This window comes from Indicator indicator, chromosome 15, assembly GCF_027791375.1.
Source record: "Indicator indicator isolate 239-I01 chromosome 15, UM_Iind_1.1, whole genome shotgun sequence".
In the NCBI taxonomy this organism is placed as follows: domain Eukaryota; kingdom Metazoa; phylum Chordata; class Aves; order Piciformes; family Indicatoridae; genus Indicator; species Indicator indicator.
The window spans coordinates 10853470-10873398 of record NC_072024.1 but is presented as its reverse complement, the minus strand read 5'-3'; the positions used below and the strand labels follow the sequence as shown (position 1 = coordinate 10873398).

The 19929-nt window shown below is 57.3% G+C and overlaps 1 protein-coding gene across 1 annotated transcript; it reads left to right on the top strand.

Annotated features, from left to right (window-relative positions):
- Positions 1-315: 315 nt before the first annotated feature.
- USP19 (ubiquitin specific peptidase 19) lies at positions 316-18729 on the top strand. The gene is made up of 27 exons (XM_054387471.1): positions 316-348; positions 3814-4058; positions 5863-5919; positions 7007-7135; positions 7690-7823; positions 8141-8548; positions 8872-9139; positions 9274-9430; positions 9536-9607; positions 10102-10217; positions 10513-10727; positions 11026-11227; positions 11314-11447; positions 11616-11774; positions 11860-11970; positions 12143-12253; positions 12392-12493; positions 12811-12951; positions 13136-13254; positions 13486-13623; positions 13713-14074; positions 14733-14843; positions 15375-15591; positions 15897-16049; positions 16156-16319; positions 16398-16576; positions 18356-18729. Exons 2-27 carry the CDS (start codon positions 3950-3952, stop codon positions 18587-18589), a joined length of 4302 nt encoding a protein of 1433 aa, XP_054243446.1. The 5' UTR covers positions 316-348; positions 3814-3949; the 3' UTR covers positions 18590-18729.
- Positions 18730-19929: the final 1200 nt, after the last annotated feature.

Below are 19929 nucleotides of genomic sequence, written 5' to 3'. Positions count from 1 at the left end.
GGCGTCACGTGGCCGCGCCTCCCTCGCGCTCCCGTGTCACATGTGCCCGGTTGCCGGAAGTGCGTCACGGGCTCGGCCTGTCTCCGGAGTCGGCCCGCTCGGAACTTCGGCACCAAACAAAACAGACCGGAGCGGCGGGCGGGGCCGTGAGTGCGGGGCGCGCGCAGGACCGGCCGGGCCGGGGCGGTGGCGGCGGGGCCCGGTGGGGCGGGCGGCGGTAGCGAGCAGGGGCGGCGCGAGGTGGGTAGCGGCGGCGGCCAGGAGCAGTGAGAGAGGAGGGCCGGAGCCGTGGGAGTACGCCAGGCCCGGGGACGGCGAGAGGCCAGCATGCGGCCCGGTGGCGGCAACGTAAGAAGATCACGACTTGGGGGTGGGCGGAGCTGGGAGCACGGCGGAATGGGCCTAGCACGTCGGCATCAGGCGGGAGCTGTAAGGCTGGGCCGCTGGCAGTGGCCTGATGCACTGCCTGGTCATGGGGCTCAGAAATGGTTGGGTTGGAGCTCCGTTCCCCGTCCCTTTCTCTTTTTCCAATGTCTGAAGCCGGGCAGCAGTGCAGGAGAGGCCGGGGCCAGCTGCTGACTACTGTCTGGACAAAGTAGTCTTCTATCGAGACTTGTCAGGGCCTGGGGGAGAGCAGTATCCACCAGGCTTCTCCACGCAGCACAGCGATAAGAGCACGCTGCCGTTACTGCGCTTTGGGGACGTAGTGATTTGACATGAGTTGGAAACATTGTGTGGCAGCGCTGGGCCGGGTGCCTGCCCTGAGTGGTTCTGTTTGTCCTGGCTCTGCCTGAGTGTCAGGCATGCTGAGAAACTGAAGCGACGAGCTTGAGTCTTGAGACTTCTGATCCCTTGAGGCGACAAGGAGCAGAAGGTGTTAAAAGTACTCATGCACACAAGAAGTGTTTCTGTTCACTGTATTTGGTACATGGAGAAGCCAAAAGTCCATAGAATGGTGATGCTGAGGGATTGCAAACCTCCTACAGCCACCCCAGTAAAGGCTTCTGGATGTTACAGGCAAGAATCAGGGACCTTTTGCTGCCAAATGCTAAATGTGCCCCAAAGGCAGGAGGTAATTTGCATCTTGATGTGCATTTTCTGCTGTCATTCCCAGAACATTCGCACTAATCCAGTTTGGCACTGCCATGGGAAGGAGCAACCCTTTTCCCAGCCCCTTGTTCTGTTTCCTGAATTCTGCCTCTCCTTTGGCCGGTGGAAGTGTTTGTGCAGCACCAGCATGAACCGGGCTGGAAACTGCTCTAGGGTAAGACAAATTAGCAAAGAGCAGTTTAACTCTGGCTGGTGTCTCAGTCCAGTACATGCTGCAGCCACATGGGTGCTCACACTGGCACAAAGGCTGAGAGAGCAGAGGGCAAGGAGACACCTCCTCTCTCAGCAGCATGGCCAGGCTTTTCCAGCTTGGAGAAGGATTGTGTAAGGTTTTGTATGTGTGCCCAGTCTATTGGGTACTTCTCGGAGGTACACCTGGCATATAGCCAGGGCAGCCTGTCACCATCTCTTGCCTGCAGTGGCTCCTACAGTGCTGACATCAGCACTGACAAAACCTCTGTGCCCCTACACACCTACACACATAGGCTGAATGTCCTACCTGACTCTGTTTCCTGATGATAGGCAGAAAGTGTCAGAAATTAGAATAGGTGAAGGAGAATAACCCATGCTTCACCTGCACTCCTCCAAAATCCAGTGGTGCCTGCAGCAGGCTCAGGCTGCCATCAATCTGGCAGCTGGAATCAGGCAGTGTTCCTGCCATGCTTGATTCCTGCCTGCTGTTAGGAGTAACTGTCATCAAAGTGCCTGAGGGAGCCAAGCTGTCAGCGAGGTGTGAGAGTAGGAGGCTTCTCCCAGAGGTGTGATAGCAGGCATTGACCCTAGCTCTCCTCCTCACTCCTTCTTGGACAGTAGACAATCCTTTCTTAGGACCCTTTTCAGATCTTACTGTCACCCTGCCCAGCAGTTATCCTGTGCTACCCCTTCAGAGGTGTAAGATGGAGGTGATAGAACCTTGCCCAACCCTGCACAAAGCAGTCACTGCTTCTTGTGTCCTGCTCCATCTGGGGCTCTCACCCTAGAGGCAAAGGAAATTCAGCAAAAAATGCTTTCCTGTGTTTATTGTTAGATTTCTCACTTCTGGGAAGAATCTGTAGCTGACCTGTTTTGGTGTCAATGCGGACTGGAGCTGAGCAGCAATATGTGGCTGGTGTCAGACACAGCCTTGTGAACCACATCCATGTTCCCTGCTGCAAGGAGCCCTTCCCATTCCCTGTGCAGCCAGAGGTGTTGCTGCATCCTGGGGACATCTAGTCTGTGGAGCAGTGTGGGGGTGCTCTCAAGCTCTCCAGGGCTGATACTGGGCTCTGTGTAGCATCTCTATCTCCAGGGTGTTTCAGGTCTTGGTTATGAGGGTGGGTTGGCCCTTGCAGATTGTGGCTGTGACTCCAGGTTTGCAGATATTCATTGCCCCAAGCATTTCTAGAGCGTGAGGTGGGCAACACAGAGCTGCCAGCGTGCTCCCTCCGAGTGCCTCCCTTGGAAGTGCCACCTATCCCCAGCCATGCCTGAGCAGAGCTGTGAGGTCTGTGCTTGGTGCATGAGTGAGAGCAGAATGAGGTGTTCCAGAGGGCACTGCCTGCCTCCCACACGGGGAGAGGCAGGGTCAGTGGAGCTGGGCTAGGGCAAGACGCTGTCAACCTCAGATCTGTGTCCTCAGGTGGGAGCAGGGCCATGTGATGGGCTGTGAATTAGTGCACCATGAGCTACTGTGGGTTGCTGGCACCTAGGAGTAGGCAGGATCTGTGCAGCTGAGCGTTCTCCCCTGCAGCAAACCCCTGCAGACTGGTGAGTGCTGTGAGGGTTATGCAGCCTGGGCAATGAGGGAGGAAGTTGTCCCAGCTTCCTGCTTTCACTGCTGCCACCGAGGTACTTTGAGTGGGCCCATTTTCAGTGGGTTGTTATAGATTTCAGTCAAAGCTGTGAACACCCGAGGGTGAAACTGGAGAGCGAGGAACTGAGACCAGCCCATGGGCAGGCAGCTTGCAAACCCTGGAGGAGAGTTGGCTCTGCCTGTGAGGGCATGTCTAAGGGGGCAGGGGTGAGTGCCCTGCCTGCCCTGCCCTCTCGCTGGGTGTCCTGTTTCCAGGCCAAGCACTGCTGCTGCTGTCTGTAAACCAGCAGGGAGATGAATATGCAAGGTGGTGGTTAAGCTCCCAGCTGGTGGGCAGAAGGGGAGGTACTCTACTCTTGCCAGGGAGCTCTGCTCTCATCTGTCTCGGGAGGCTGTCCTGGGCCCGCTCCTGCTTCTCCCCTTTCTTCCTTCTTAGGGCGTTGCTTGCTCCTGGTTCCTGCCCTCATACACAGGGCACTGTCTGACTGAAATAGCTGGCTGCCCCTGTTAACCCTGGAGGCTTGATTTTTTTTGGATCAGAGCCTTCCTGTGTCCTTGCCCTCGCCTCTGCCTCTGGGTGTTAGTGCTGGCAGCTCCTCTGGGCCAGTGTTGCTGTAGTGGGAGCCATGAGCATGACAATTGCTTTCCAGGTTTTTAGTGTCTGCTACATACAGAAGATCCCTGGTTGTATCCTGGGAGCTCTGACAAGCCCATGCTTTTGGCAGTAAGAGTTGTAGCAGCTGTGATGAGGTAGGTTTCCTCACCCAGTGCTGGAGGGGGGGGCTTCCCATAAACACCACAGTGATGGTCATGTGAGGGCACAGGCCCTGGGAGGGCAGAGAGTAGATCCTGATGCTGTTGGGCCTCCTATACCCACTCTTCCTGCCACGCTTGCTCTTTCCTCTCTTTAGGCCACTAGTTCCTTGCCAGAGAGTTTGACCACAGAGAGTCGCCAAGATAGCTGGGCCAGGAAGAAAACGTCGCACCCCTGACCCAGACTCCATTACCGACCCTGGTGGGCCGTTTGTGTCCTCCAAACGGCTGAAGATGTCCAGCAGCACCAATGCCCCTGGCCAGAGGAGAGTGTCTCGGGGCTTGGATGATGCTGCCAACAAGAAGAAGCAGAAAGATCGAGCCAACCAAGAGAGCAAGGAAGGTGAGAGCCCCTTGGCAGTGCTGTGGCAAGCAGTCCCATGGTTTCTTGGCCCCGCATGGTGGGAGCCTCACAGCCATCTGCTGCAGTATAAGCAGATTTAACTAATCGCTTCCTGCAGCTGCTGGTAACCCGTGTAATGTGGGATTCTCTTCAGCACAGTGTCCTGCCTGGACCTGTAACCTTCTTGCTTTGGGTGCTATTTAGTCCTAGCTATGTGAGGAAGGTCTGGCCTGTGACCATGTTAGCTTAAGACTGGAGCTGACTTCTGTGATTGTTTCTAGACTCTGCTTTTGGCTTGCTTTGAACTGCCCCGATCCTGAGGCAGCAGGACTGAAGCCTGTGGGTACTCTTGCAGCTGAAAGTGCTGCTAATTCCCTATTGGTTTGCTGAGGCCAGGCTGTGTGCAGGTAGCAGCTGCCTGAGTGTGAGGCCTGTGGGTGGGGCCAGTGCATTAGCTTCTGTGTCAGGCTAAAGTGTGGCTCAGGTGAAATAGTTGTTGTAGAGTAATTTCCTCTGTAGCTGCTCTATATCCAATGACAGAAATAACATTTCAAGTGCAGGGAATGCCTGCAGGCAGGATACAGTCAAGAGTTCCTGCAGCCCCGGGAAACTGCTCGGTTTCTGTGCTGCCCCATTATGACTGTTGTAACCTCAGAATCACAGTGTTTTGTAGGCCAAGTTAAATGAGCACTTGCTGAGGTCTGTGCTGCACCGGCGGCTGCAGTCTCTGCTTCAGAATCCCACACTGCAGAGAGCGCAGCCTTGTGCCTTCTCTGACACGGGATATGTGCTGTGTGTCTGGTAAGGCCTGGCCCTCTGCAGCTCCTGACATGGGGGGCTTCTGCCTTCCTGAGGGCTGCCGTGCAGCTGTGCTGCCTCCATCCCCTCCGCACAGGGCTGGCAAGCTGCTGGAGCAAGCTCTAGAGCCTCCAGGCAGTGCTGCTGCAGCACTTCTCACACTGCCAGCCTGAACAGCACCTCTGCACCAGTGGCTGTCGTGGTCAGCAGAGGTTTCCTACTGGTTTGTAGCCGGTCAAGAGAAGAAGTGACAGCCCTCTAAGCACTCGGGTGGAGACTGCAGCTCCCATTGCAGTTGTATCTCTGCTCCAAAATAAGGTGCTATGGTTCTGAGCCCCTTGCAGAACTCACTGTCCTGTGAGGGTGGAGCAGGCCCCAGGATGCTGCTGGCTGTTGGAGGTAACCCTGTGGGGAGTGAGGATTAGGTGTCAGTTCGGTTTCTTGGTGTCATCTAAAAGGAGATTTTGGTCACAGACATTGACAACTTGTGCAGGAATAGCAATATTAAAGAGCAGCTGGGCCACATGATTCTCTTGTTACAGCAGAATTGGTTTGAGCAAAGCCAAACATCAGGTTCTTGCCATAAGATGAAAGCAAAACTCCTCTGTACAGCTGGAGGCTGAGAGCCTGGTGCACTGAGCAGGGACGTGCAGCCTGGTTACCGTGAACTCCACACAGACATGCCTCAAAGCATCACTGTCTGTGCAGAGCAGTAATGTTGTACTGCTTGCACTGTAGTGCTTGTTAGACTGGAATGCATTGATGTGGCCCAGAGAAGCCATCCTGGGGACTGACTTGCTGTGGTGTTGCAAGCAGGGCTTTGGGAAAGGGAGAAGTGTGAGGAAGCAGAGGAGGCAAATGAGTAGCATGTACAGAATGAAAGGCCTGGACAGAAGTCCAGGGCAGAAGGAGGTGGTGTGAGAAATTTTGGGTGTCAGTGTGCCATCCCATGCTCTGAGGTGACACAATGACAGACCTGCCCACGCTCTCCTTCTCTGCCCACCAGTGTCTTGCCCTGAGCTCGAGCAGGCTGAGACTGCCTGGGAGAAGGACTTGGAGGAGGGTAAGTCAGAGTGTGTGCCAGTGGTTAGTGCACGGCCATGGAGTGCCCTTGCCAAGGGAGCTGAAGCTCTCACCTTGTCATTGTCCCACTAACCTGAGTGCTTCGTTGCCCCAACATTTGACTGAACAGGATGCAGCCTTCCCAGGGTGCAGAAGGGTGCCCGTGCCTGGGAGGAGCTGTCTATGATCAAGAGTCTCTGGCCAGCTTCCAACTTGAGTGTCCCAGTGCCACTGAGCACAGCCCTGGGACACCTCACTGCTGGCACCTGTCCTGCTTGTTTCTGGCCAGGGAGCTGTGCTGGGCCAGGAAGACCCTGAGCTGTGTCACTCAGTGGGCACCACTAGGTGTTTTCTGCCTTGGTGCAGGCCTGCTTTGAGGACAGAACAGGAACATCTTTGTGACACAAAGGATGGAACAAACCTGACTGAACTTAAGGTGACTGAAATCACCTTTTTACCTTGAGGACTTCAGGACAGCACAGGGCCAGACCTGGAACCTGTCAGGCATCTGTTGGAGGTTCTGTGTGCAGCAAGGTGATGCTGCTGCATTGTTTTCTCCCTGGGTGCAGTGCTTCTGTATGGCTGGTGGGCCTGCCCATGTTTCAACCATGTTAGCAGTGCTCACCTGGCAGAAGTACAGCATTGTGGTGATTGCAGCTGGGCTGCTTGATTCACATATGCAAAGGGGAAGCAACAATTTCTGATTGTGGTCCCCTTGAATCCCCCCAGAGTAATTCTGTGGTTTCCTTATTCTCTGGGAAAGCAATACTTACTTTGTAGTTGGCAGGAGCCACCTCTTCTTCCCAGCCACTGCTGCTGCACATGATGGGGCCGAGAGCAGGGCTGCTTTTCTGATCTCCCTGGCTCCAAACAGAATTCACTTACCCTCCTTCAACATGTGCTCTTGTTTGTGGCTTACCTGATGAGAGTAGGTTGCAAGTGTGTCCCTTTTCACTGGCATGATCAGTGTCCTCTGCAGCGGTCTCCTCAAACCAACTGTGCATTCAGGCCTCTGATCCCCAGCCAAGGAGTGGGTGCTGTGGGCTCATGCCCCAGGGTGTGGGTGACATTTCCCTTACTCTTCCTAGAGCTGCTGCTGGACTGGAAGCAGAATGCTGATGAGATCATTGTCAAGCTGAACTTGGGCAGTGGAGGTCTGAAGGTAGAGGATGTGGATGCTTTTTTCAGCGACACGGACTGTACAATCAAACTACCAGGTATGGGGAATGGAGCAACTGTTGCAGCTCTTTCTCCAGCGGGGCTTGGCACAGCTCTGGGCTACATGTGGGGCTGATCCAGGCTGGCATAGAATTTTTCCTTCAGATTTCCTTCAGAGGCAATGCCCTCCTGTAAGCTGGCACAGCTTCAGCCAGCAGACAGGGCCGATAGGAGAACAGTGTAAAAGAAGAGCCTAGAGCTGGGGAGGGGAGCTGGCCTCTGTACCAAGTGAACGAGTGCCTGGGGCTGCACCCATGGCTTGCTGGGATGACTGAGTAGGCCCTGGGTATCCTTTGGAAAACTGACTATGCCCCTGAGGACTGGGAGGCCCAGGGGCTTCCCTCTGGGAAGGAGGCCAGCCAGATGTACAAAGTGAATCCAGAGAAACTGGCTGAAGCTCTGAAGGCTCCTGGGGTATGGTGGCAGCCTGCCTGCATTCTCCTTGGCTCTGGATGAGTGTTCCTTGATCCTTGGGGCAGGTGAAAGGCAGCTGTGGGTTAGGTGACAGATACCTGGAGCACTGCCTACGGTGTTGGTCCCCTTCTGCTTGCAGATGGGCGCCAGTGGAGCTGTCAGTTCTATGAGGAGATTGAGGGCTCCTGCAGCAAGGTCCAGTGCAAGAAGGGCAACTTTCTACAGCTTGTGCTTCCGAAGAAGATCCCACTCCATAACTGGTCTTCGCTCCTGGTGAGGAGGGGAGGGTCTGCCTTTTGAGGGAGCTTACAGAGCCGTGGTGAGCTGGGCTGAGGGTTTCACTCCCTGTTTTTGAGCATTGTGGCACACATCCTGTATCCACGTGTTGCATGAGGGCAGTGAACCAGCTGCCAGTCTGTGGGAGTGGGATGTCATTGTACCCCTGTTTCTGCCTGCAACATGGCCTCCAGGTTCTGGAGTAGAACCCCAGCATGCTCTGGGAAGGGAGAGTGAGGGTGAGGGGCTGGCAGAGAACATGAGAGGTACTGCTACCTGGATTCTTTGCCACTGTGCTGCACTGCTTTTCACAGAAGAAAAGGAAAGATGGATCCAAAGAGCCAGCCAAAGGAGCCACATGCTGGGAGAACGGAAAGGAGAAGGCTGCTTCTGCAGAGCTGGCCACTGAAGAGCCAAAGGCTGAAAGTGCAGAACTGACCAGGTCCCGGCGGGAGCCCTCCAATCCCAAGCGCGCTCCAGGAAGAGATGAAGCCCTGGGAGGGAAGAGCCCAGCCAGTCTAGGGACACAGAGTGGCCCCAGCGCCAAGCGGGCAGTATACCTCAAAGTGGCTCCCACTGAAGAAGAGCCAAATGCCAGAATCAGCGGGACCGTGGAGCCCAACAGAGGGCACAGTGGGAGGGCAGGCAGCCGCCGCAATGGCAGAACCAGCCAGGTGGATGTGCCCACAGCCCTCACAGACCTCACACCACCACTGGAGAAGGTACCTGAGGACCTGGCTGAAGAGGGCACCCCCTGTGCAGGGAATGCTGCTTGTACAGGGACCCAGCCCATAGGATGAGATGGGCTCCAGGGTCTCATGGGTGGTGGTGAGGCATCAGGCTGGCCATGGTGGAGGAGAGAGCAATGTGAGGGACCTTGGGGTCACCGGGCTGTGGTGCTGACGGGGCTGAGCTGAGCGTTGGCTGTGTAGGGGCAGCGGGTGACTCAGCATGGAGCTGTGCCTTCCTCGCTGGCAGGAGTCACAGTGGGGGCAGCTCAAGGGTGATGCTGACTGTTTTTCACTGTATCCCTCTGTCTTGAAAGGCTGCGGTTTTGGCCAAAGAAACTGTTCCTGTGGAGATGCCACCTCTCGCAGCTACCACAGAGGTGTTCCCCCACCGTGTTGCCACCTGTGTGGAGAAGAGAGTCCTGCAGCCAGGCAGCCCTGCCGAGGCCTTGCGGGGCTGGGACTGCATGCCTATCCTGGGAGAGAACTCTAAGGCTGTCCCAGTAGCCACCCCTCCCCTGGGCAGAGATGGTGAGAAAAGGGACTGGTCCAAGGATGATGTGGCTCTGGAAGCAGCAGCTGATGGTGAGTGGCTACAGATTAGGGGTTGAGCTGGTCAGGAAGGACCCATCTGCTCAGGACCTCTCCTGGGTCAGCCTGTAGCACTGCCTCAGCATACCAGGAAGGTAATACCTTTCTCTATGGCTTTTCTCACTCAGAGCCAGAGCCTTTTGTGAGCTTGAGCTTTGTCAAGAATGACTCCTATGAGAAAGGCAACGACCTGGTGGTGGTGCATGTCTATGTGAAAGAGATCCACAAGGAGATGTCCAAAGTGTTGTTCCGAGAACAAGACTTCACGCTTATGTTCCAGACAAGGTACTGGCTTGCCTCAGGACAGGGCCTGGCTGCTGTGGAGTTTCTGGCTGTAGCTGGGCTACTCATTTGTTCACTTCTTCTCAATTGCTCCCAATTTCTTTGTAGTGATACAAACTTCCTTCGCCTCCATCCTGGCTGTGGACCCCACACAGTGTTCCGGTGGCAGGTGAAGCTCAGGTACAATTCCCATCCTTCTAGCCCATATGGGGCAAAGGAGCTGAGGGTGCAGAGCTGGAGCAGGAGCTAGTCCAGGCTGGAGGATCTGTGTGGGGAATGCTCATTTCTGCACCTGAAGGTCTCCCTTGCACTGCATGAACGTCCCAAGTCCAGGCTGCCTTGGTTTTCTGTGGTGGCTTGCAGGGAAGGAAGTCCCAGTGTCCATAGTTTGCCCCCAGCCTGTTCCAGAGCTTTTGGAGATGGAGCCAGATCAGTCTCTGGGCAGGATCTCCAGCAGGAGGAGGCATGGGGAGCCAAGCAGAGTGGAAGAGAGCCTCTGTGTGCTCAGTGTGGCGAGACTCAAGGGTTTCCTCTGCTTTACCAAATTCATCTTTGGATCAGTGCTGGCTGGGTCCCTGGTGCCTGGAGGCCATCTCCATGTCTAGCAGAGTCTTTGGCATGTCTGAGGCTGCTGGCGAGTTTGGGGCACCCCTGACTTGCTGCGTGTCTTGCAGGAACCTTATCGAGCCAGACCAGTGCACATACAACTTCACGGTGTCTCGCATAGACGTCTGCCTGAAGAAACGCCAGAGCCAGCGCTGGGGTGGGCTGGAGGCTCCAGCCACACGAGGTCTGCACCCTGCCTTCTTGTGTTGCTGCCTGCCATATCCCAGTGGGGCATGGGCCCTCCTCACTGCTGGCAGCTTCTTTGTGGTGCTGGGGTTATGGGAAAGGGGCTGAGTGGGTGCAGGCAGGAGGGCTGTGGGGAAGGGCGAACCAAGCGCTAGGAGAAGGGCATTGCTGTTCCGCTTGCTCCTGGGGAAGAGCAGTAGGGGAGAGAGACTGTGTGCACAGAGTGAGCGGCTCAGCCCCACACACAGTGTGGGGTGCTGCTAACCACAGGCCCACCCTTCCCCCTTTTTAAGGTGCAGTGGGTGGTGCAAAGGTTGCCATGCCTACAGGCCCTACCCCTCTGGACAAGAGCCCCCCGGGCAGTAACCAGCACCCCCTGTCCAGCAAGGAAGAGGCCCGTGCTAATGATAAAGAGAAGCCACGTGTGGAAGATGGGGCTCTGGACGGCGTGGCAGCCCGTACAGCCCCAGAGCACGTGGCAGTGAAACAGGAGCCGCACATCCCCTCGGTGAGTTGAGGATGCTCTGAATTTGACCCGGGTAAGGGGAAAGGTGGGGCCCACTTGTCGCTCTTGTGGAACTCCACCTCACTCTGGGGACTGGCATACTGGAGGAGGAAGCAGCACTCGTCACTCATTGCTGGCAAGACTGTGGGCAGCAGTTTCTCTGTCTGTCCCAGTCCTGGTGGGAAATGGTGTGATGGCTCCAGCCTGTCTGAGTGATGCTTAGGGCTTTTGAGGTCCCCTGGTGTTCCCAGAGAGACCCCCGCTAAGGGCAGCACCCTCACACCTGCCTCTGCTTTGGCAGCCCAAACCAACGTGCATGGTGCCACCAATGACACACAGCCCAGTGAGCTCTGAGAGTGTGGAAGACGATGAAGATGAGGATGAAAAGAAAAAGGTCTGCCTGCCTGGCTTCACAGGGTTGGTGAACTTGGGCAACACTTGCTTCATGAACAGTGTCATCCAGTCTCTGTCCAACACCAGGGAGCTACGTGATTACTTCCATGGTGAGCCCACGTCAGGAGCCCAGCAGAGCCCTGCTGCTTGGGTGGTGCAGCTGACAGCCACCCTCACTCTCCTGTGCCTCTTACAGATCGGTCCTTTGAGTCAGAAATCAACTACAACAACCCTCTGGGGACAGGAGGACGCCTGGCCATTGGTTTTGCCATGCTGCTGCGAGCACTCTGGAAGGGCACTCACCATGCCTTCCAGCCCTCTAAACTGAAGGTAGGACTACAAGAGCTGCTGTGCGTTCCCAGCACTCCTCTGTGGGCACCTGCTTGTCCTGCTAGTGCCATGGAGAGTGGGGTGGGTGGGTGTGGCCAGGCTTTGTGCATCTGGCAGATGGTGCTGCTGGGGGCTGCTGGCCAGCCCTGACTGCTGTGCTTCTGCCAGGCAATTGTGGCCAGCAAGGCCAGCCAGTTCACTGGCTATGCCCAGCACGATGCTCAGGAGTTCATGGCCTTTCTGCTTGATGGCCTGCATGAGGACCTCAACCGCATCCAGAACAAACCCTACACAGAGACTGTTGACTCGGATGGGAGACCTGACGAGGTGAGGATGTCCCTCCCCAAAGCCACTGGGAAAGCAGCCATGGCCTGGGTAGTTTAGTGTAGTGCTGAGTGCTTTCTCCCTGCAGGTGGTAGCTGAGGAGGCCTGGCAACGACACAAGATGAGGAATGACTCTTTCATTGTGGACCTCTTCCAGGGCCAGTACAAATCCAAGCTGGTGTGCCCAGTGTGTTCCAAGGTAGGGGCAGACCTGGAGGCTCTATCCTGGTCCTAGCTGCACAGCAGTAGGTTCTTGACCCTGAGAGCACAGGTCACAGAGTAGAGCAGGATCTTGTGTCCACTGGGGCTGCTGCCTCACTCATCTCAGCCACAAGCACTTCCTGCAACTGAGTGTGTTCTCTCATCTGCAGGTGTCCATCACCTTTGATCCCTTCCTGTACCTACCTGTGCCACTCCCTCAGAAGCAGAAGGTTCTGACTGTCTACTACTTTGCAAAGGAGCCACACAAGAAACCCATCAAGGTAGGGGACACCATCTGTCCTGACAGGGCTCCTAGAGGTGCCCCAGGCAACCAGTCATGTGCTAGGGTGAGCCTTGTGTTAGGTAAAGGCCTGCATGCTTTGGTGCAGTGTGTCTGACAGGCACTTTCTTGGTGGCAGTTCCTCGTGAGTATCAGCAAGGAGAACTCCAGTGCCATGGAGGTACTCGACTCAGTCGCCCACAGTGTGCGGGTGAAGCCAGAGAACCTGCGCCTGGCAGAGGTGAGAGCACTCCAGCTGAAGAGCAGGCTGTAGGCTGCTCTGCTGGGAATAAGGACACCAGCAGTCACTTGGCTGTATCCAACGTGTCTGTGGGTGGCACTGTCAGGCTGATGGGTGGCTCCCTGTCCAGGAGGGCTGTGCTACAAGAGTAGGGCAAGGGAACTCCATCCTTCCCTATCAGAGTGGTGAACTGGGCACAGCATCCCTGTGGTGCTGCTGTTCCCACAGCTCACTGTGAGGCTGAGGTCTGTGGGTTTTTCAGGAGAGGAAGCTTGGGCCAGCCCTCTCACAACCCTGCTCCACTCTTTTCCTGGCAGGTGATAAAGAATCGCTTCCACCGCACGTTCCTGCCATCCAACTCACTGGACACAGTCTCCCCGACGGACCTGCTGCTGTGCTTTGAGGTGCTGTCCACAGAGCTGGCCAAGGAGCGAGTGGTGGTGCTGCAAGTCCAGCAGGTAAGAGGGAATATTTGAACTACTGGAAGGCACACAGGGAGGCTGAGCCTGCAAGTGGGGGCTGAGCAGGATGGGGAGAGCTGTGTGCAAGGGTGCTGCTGCGAGCACGGGCACAGATGCCCACCGAGACTGCCTGGTCCTGCCTGGGGGCCCTTCCTCACCCAATGAGTCCTTTTTTCTGCAGCGCCCACAGGTACCCAGTGGCCCTGTTGCCAAGTGTGCAGCCTGCCAGAAGAAGCAGCTCCCAGAAGACGAGAAGCTCAAGCGCTGCACGAGATGCTATCGAGTTGGTTACTGCAATGTGTGAGTTGGTTTGGTGCCTGGCATGGGGGAGGGCCTTCTGTCTTCTGTCTTGGAAGGGCTGGGTGGGAGAGCTCAGGCTACTGGGAGGAGGTGGGATGGGCCTGACCTTCGGGAGGGAGCCAATCTGATTTATGGTGCTCCCCTCATCCTCAGTCTTCCCCTCTGGGCCTACCATGCTCCTGCCCAGCCAATCATGGGTGCTGGGTTCAGCAAGAGCTGTGTATGTTACAGGGCATGTCAGAAAACCCACTGGCCGGACCACAGGGCTCAGTGCCGCCCAGAGAACATCGGTTTCCCCTTCATCATCAGCGTGCCAGAGTCCCGCCTCACCTATGCCCGCCTGGCACAGCTGCTGGAGGGCTATGCAAGGTGAGAGTCCAGGGAAGGAGAGTGCTTCTGCCCCAGAGCTGAGTCCAGCCCTGTGCCTAGCCAGCTCTGACTGCAATCTCCTTGCCCAGGTACTCAGTCAGCGTGTTCCAGCCTCCATTCCAGCTGGGCAGAATGTCGCCAGAGCAGGGGCTGCAGCCTCTGCTAGACAAGCTAGAACCCCTGGCCAAGAGCAGCTGTGCAGCAGCCACCTCTGCCCCTGAGTCAGGGGATGGGGACAAGGCTTCAAGCCTCCTGCAGGAGCCCCCGCTCTCTCCAGCTGTGCCTGAGCTGCATCCAGAGATGGGTGATGCCAGCACTGTCCGGAGCAAGGTCCTGGCAGCCAGGAGTTCCCTGCTGAGCTTGGATTCAGGCTTCTCTGAGCATGTGGATTCACAGGGCAACAGCTGTTGTGAGAAAGAGCCATCCTATGAGAGAGCCCTAAAGCCAGAAGGTAAGAGGTGCTGTGGTGCCAGCCACGCCTGTGCTAGGAACCTAGGCAGAGAAAACAGGAGCAGTTCTTCCTTAAGGTGACCTGCCATCACAGCATCTGTTCTTCCCTTGGGAGCTTGGGCTGGAGACTCCTGGGGACATAAATGACGCCCTGGGAGCTGTGTTTTAGCAGTGCTGCCCCACCTGAAATTCCTGCCAGCACACGCTCTGCCTTGCCCTGGCAGGGCCTGTAGGGCAGAGCAGAGGCCTGATGAGGAAAGAGGCTGGAGTGTTGTGGGGAGGGGTGAGAAGGCAGGGGCTGGCAGAAGCCTCTGAGTCCCGTGGGAGTACTCAGCCCCTCGGGGCTGCGAGCACTTCTTTTCCCTTGCTCTGACTCAGCTGCACGAGAGCAGCAGCCTCTTGCTCGGCTGCTTGGCTGTCACGTTTCCAGACACTTGTCTCAGGATGGCAGCAATGTGCAGCGAAGGGGCAAGGCAGGCAGAGGAGCACAGCTTGCCAGGGGCAGGCGCCTGCTAAAAATAGTCAAGGACATGGGGCACGTGGTTGTGTCCCTGCAAGGCCCTAGCATGTGAGGTGGGGGTGGGGGCACTGCAAATTCTTGGCCCCTACGCAGGGCAGACAGGCAGTGCCACCACAGATCTGTCCCTGCCTGTCCACAGCTGCCATCCCTGGGTACCAACACACTCCAGATTCGCTGAGTGCCCGTGCCACACAGTTCTACATCAACAGGATTGACGCTGGCCACCGGGAGCAGAAGCTGGAAGATAAAGGTGAGACCAGAGCCCTTGAGAACACCACCTTCATCTTGTGTGGCCTCTGGCCGTGGTGTCAGGGCTGCCTGGCACAGGCAAACCCAGATGTGATCCTGGCCCCAGGCTGGACAGTGAAAGCTGCATCTGACACAGGGGACAGCAGGGCTTGATGCACAGCACTCTGGAAGCACTTCTTCGTTATGCTGTTCCTAATCTTCTCAGCAAACAAACCAATTCACTTCAACTTCCTTTAATCACAGAGGGTCTGTGATCTCTGGCTCACCTTTTGTCTGAACAGGATGCCTGCATCCATTGCTGATTGTATAGGTGTTACTGAGGGGGGCTGTGCCAGGTTTATCCCCTGCTGATTGGAGTGCTCTGCTGCCTTAGGTTGGTGATCCTGGCCGTGGGGCACTTGTCCCTTCTTGGCAGCATTGCATGATCAAGCTGTATCAAGCCAGGATGGGAAAGACTTCTCCTAGCCCCAGCAAGGTAGCCTGGCCCAGCTTGCTGGTGGAGCAAGCGTGTGAGGTGTGCACCCCTTTGCAGGTGACACACCTCTGGAGCTGACAGATGACTGCTCCCTCGCCCTGGTATGGAAGAACAATGAGCGCCTCAAGGAGTTTGTGTTGGTGGAGTCCAAAGAGCTGGAGTGTGTGGAGGACCCAGGCTCAGCCAGTGAAGCAGCCCGGGCTGGCCACTTCACCCTAGAGCAGTGCCTCAATCTCTTCACCAAGCCCGAAGTCCTGGCCCCAGAGGAAGCGTGGTGAGGAAGGTGGTGGGTTGGGTTCCAGCCCATGGGCCCAGGCAGCAGTAGGGGTTTTCCAGGAGCTGCCCAGGCCTGCATATTGTTTCTTCCCTGTGCACTGGGGAGGGAGGCTGTAAGCCAGCAGGGAGCAATGCCAGCACTCCGCAGGATTGTGCTGGCCTGGCACTGGCTGGAGAAGCTGAGACATCTCACATCACCTCTGCCAGCTGCATGTGTAGCTGGGGGGTGGGACAGCTGGGCTGGGCTGGGCTGCAAGCTGTGAGGCTCTCCCCGTGCCAGTAACAAGCGTGCTCTTCCCCCAGGTACTGTCCCAAGTGCAAGCAGCACCGAGAGGCCTCCAAGCAGCTGATGCTGTGGCGGCTGCCCAATGTCCTCATCATCCAGCTCAAGCGCTTCTCCTTCCGCAGCTTCATCTGGAGGGACAAGATCAACGACATGGTAGACTTCCCTGTCCGGTGAGAGCTTGGCGGATGAAGTGCCTGGGTTAGCACCACCTGTGCTGCACCGTAGCCTGTCCTCTCCCTGCCCAATGCTGACCACTCTGCCCATGTCTCTCCACAGGAATCTGGACCTGAGCAAGTTCTGCATTGGCCGAAAGGGCGAGCAGCAGCTGCCCATGTATGACCTGTATGCTGTGATCAACCACTATGGAGGCATGATTGGAGGGCACTACACAGCATATGCCCGCCTGCCCAGTGACAAGAACAGCCAGCGCAGTGACGTGGGTGAGGATTAGTTTACCCTGCCATGCCCCTCTCCTGCAGTGTGGGCTGTCTGCTTGCTTAACCCTGCTCTCCTCACAGGCTGGCGGCTCTTCGATGACAGCACAGTCACCACTGTGGACGAGAGCCAGGTGGTCACTAGATATGCTTATGTCCTCTTCTACCGCCGGAGGAACTCTCCTGTGGAGAGACCCCTGCCAGGGCACCCCCCAGACCACCGAGCCGAGCGCACCCCCTCTGCAGAAGCCACTGCCAGCCAGGTGAGAACTCACACCCCTTTTGGCACTGTTGGAACCACAGAGCCTTGAAACATGCCCCAGTGCCCCACAGAGGGGCTGTTCTGCCTCTTCCAGCACTCAGGAAGTCTGGTGCAGCTGTGGCGTGGTGCCTGCCCCTCTTTGATACCAAAGAGCTTGCACAAGCCAGGTGCTGAGGCCTGTCTTGCCCTGTTCTTGCTGTGAAGCTGGGCTGGTTTCTGCCCTGAGGGACCACAGAAGAGCTGGTTCCTGTTGTCAGGTTGGGAGTGCAGGAGGGGCCCAGCTTCGCCAGGGCCTGCACTGGAGGAAGGCTGTGAGCAGTGCAGTAGGAGCTGGCTGTGCTGGGGAGCGGTGAGAACCTGCTCTCCGCAGCCGCTCTTGAGGCAGGGTGGGGGACACTGTCTGCTGCGGCCCAGCTTGGGGCCAAGCTAGGTGCAAAAAAGGCAAATGCCAGCACCAAGCCAGAGGCCTGGCAGCCTCTCCAGGGTGCCAGAGCAAGCTGTGCTGCTGGGCCACTTGAGAGGTAGTGGTAGGCCAGCTGGCCAGGTGCTTTTGGATTGCACTATCCAGGAATGAATGGGCTGATCTCTGTGTGAATGCTGGGCATAAAGGCCCAGGCTGGGACACAGTGCAGTGCCCACCTGGCCAGTTCCTCCGCATTGCTGTGGTGCAGCCCTTCCCTCTGCACTGGGCACCCTCACAGCCCTGTGGGGTCTGAAGACAAAGCTCCGCTCCACTCTGGCACAACTGCATGTGTGTGTCCTACAGGGCCTGTCTGGCTTGTACAGCCCTTGACCCAGTGCTGGTGTGGCATCCTGGCTCTGCTCTCTCAGCTGGGGAGAGGAGCTTGCCTGCCTCTAGGGTGAGTGGGTGTCCATCATGTTGGTGTCTGCCTGCCAGGGCTGTTCCTGCCCAAGGGGGCTGTACATGTCCTGGAGCAGTCCCTTTTGCCTGGGGGTGGCCTGGCCAACAAGGCTGTGCCACTCATCCCGCACCAGCGGTGCGAGCCTTCAGGAACACCGAGGTTTGCTGTATACCCCCACGGCACCAGGGTCTATCAGATCCCCCCTCATGGCATCAGGGCTCATCAGACCCTTGCAGCAATGAATCCCCCACAGCAATGGGGCACATTGGATCCCACCAGGGCTCATCGGGTCCCTGGGCACCTCGGAGCACCTGCACCCTCCCAGGCACTGGGTGCCCTCTGGAGACCTGCACCCAGCTTGGCTGCTCTGCATGATCACCGGCGCAGTGAAGGGCTGGGCTGTGATTGGCTGCCTTCCAATAATCCTCCTGGAAGTTGAGCTGTGATTGGCTGTTGGAGCATCCCCACCCACCAAAGCAGAGCTTTGACTGGCTATGCTGTGACCGTGCCTCCTGCTCCTGCCACCCCAGCTGGCTCTGGATTGGCTGTCGTCTGAAGGATCCTGTTGGGATCACAGAATCTGGGCTGTGATTGGCACATGCCTGCCCCCTGGCCACCCGGACCCACCAATGCCAGCGCATCAGCTCCACTGCATTCTGGCTGCCCAGTCCACTCTCTGCGGCCCTGTGAAGACCCTGTCTGGCAGCTGTCCACGGTCTCTCCTGCAGAGCCGTCCGGCTGCGCCCCGCGCACCGGAGACCCTGAAGAGTGGCGGGGGCGGGCACGACGGTGCTGCATGGGGAGGCGGGCTGGCTGGGCATGGGGCTGGGCACACAGGCAGCTGCCCACCCCAGGGGATGGCAAGGGGTGTTGCCCATTGTGTTCTTCAAGTGCTGATGCAGGTTTCCACATCGCAGGCTTCTCTGATCTGGCAGGAACTGGAGGCTGAAGAACAAGAGCTGCAACTCGAGGCACCTCAAAGGCTTGTAAGAAATTCCTGGAGGCCCCATGGCCAAAAGCGGAGTCCGGGCACCCCACAGCACCCAGATGAAGGCTGCATCAGATACTTTGTCCTGGCCACTACGGCTGCAATTGTGGCTCTCTTCCTAAATGTCTTCTACCCGCTCATTTACCAGACCCGTTGGAGATAGGCACAGGCACACAGCCTGCTGCAGGAGCAGGGCTGCCGAGGCACACGCCATCCTCGGACACTACATAACAAAGACAGCGAGTGGCAGGACAGAAACTGCCAGGAAGGACTCGCCAAGGGAAGCGTGGGGCCGTCGGCTCCTGCTTGTCTGCTCCGGCATCTTCTATGCCAGCTGGCAGGCATGCTTGGCCAGCCCGCTGCCTTGCCAAGGCACAGCCCAGAACCAGGAGCCCCTCTGCCCTCCCTTCATCCTTGCTGCCCACTGGGAGCAGGACAGACCTCATTGCTACCTGCTGCTCAGGAAGTGATGTTTCTGCTGCAGTGGGACCAGGGCCTGGGAGCCACCCAGGAACATCAACTGCCTCTGCTTTGCTCCCAGGAAAGAGGAGGGGACTTGCCAGGAGGTTGCAGCAAGGGCAGGATGCCCCGACACAGTTCCCAGTCTGGTCACCTCTCCTAGATGTGCTGCTGTGGGATCCTTGTACTCTCCAGAGCTGGTACAACCTGCAGCTGCTGGGCTGGGTCAGTCCAGTCCCTCCTGACAGCCTCCTCCTAAGCCTCCTGGTGCCAGCACCCCCATGCTGGGGACAAACAGGCTTCTCACCAAGGGTTTGTGCGCTTCCATGTTCAGCCAGAGGCTCAGACCTACCACAGCTCCTTTCCCCTCTTAGGAGCCTGGTAGCCTGGACTGGCATGCCCATGGTGAGCACCTGCCTCTGTGGGCTGCTGGCTCTTGCCAGCCCCCAGTGCTGTGGGACATGTGGGCTGTTTCCACTCAGCCCCAGCTGGCTGTGTCTTGGAGAGCGAAGTCTCTGCCAGGGGAGAACGGTACAGCACCTTGTTTGCAAGGGAAGCAGTTGCCTGTGGGATAATGGAGTGCAGGCAGGATCTCAGTGTGTTAATAAAGCCAGGTTTTCCAAAGAGATGCAGCATCACTGTCCTGTGTGATGGGACCCCCAGGCAGCGGCAAGGACTCTCTCTGTACTGGGGCTGGTGACTTTCCTGTGCCTGTGGTGGCTGTCCCAGCTGCATGGGGATTACCATGGGAACCATGCCCTGGGCTCTGTTGGGTGCCTGGCACACCCTGTGTGGCAGCAGTCCTGGGACAACTCTGCCTGCCTGTGCCATGGGGGATGCCATGGGGTGGCATCCCCAGCGGAGCACGTGGAGTGAGGCTGGCAGTGTGCCATCCCCTGGGTCTGGGGCACCGGCTACAGCTCTTGTGTCTGACATTGAGACGTTGCCCTTGGCTGAGCGTGGCTCAGGCTGTTCTGATGTGTTTGGGTGCAAGAAGTGACTTCAGAGCCTTGTGACTTCCTTTTCTATCTCTGTTGCTTTCCC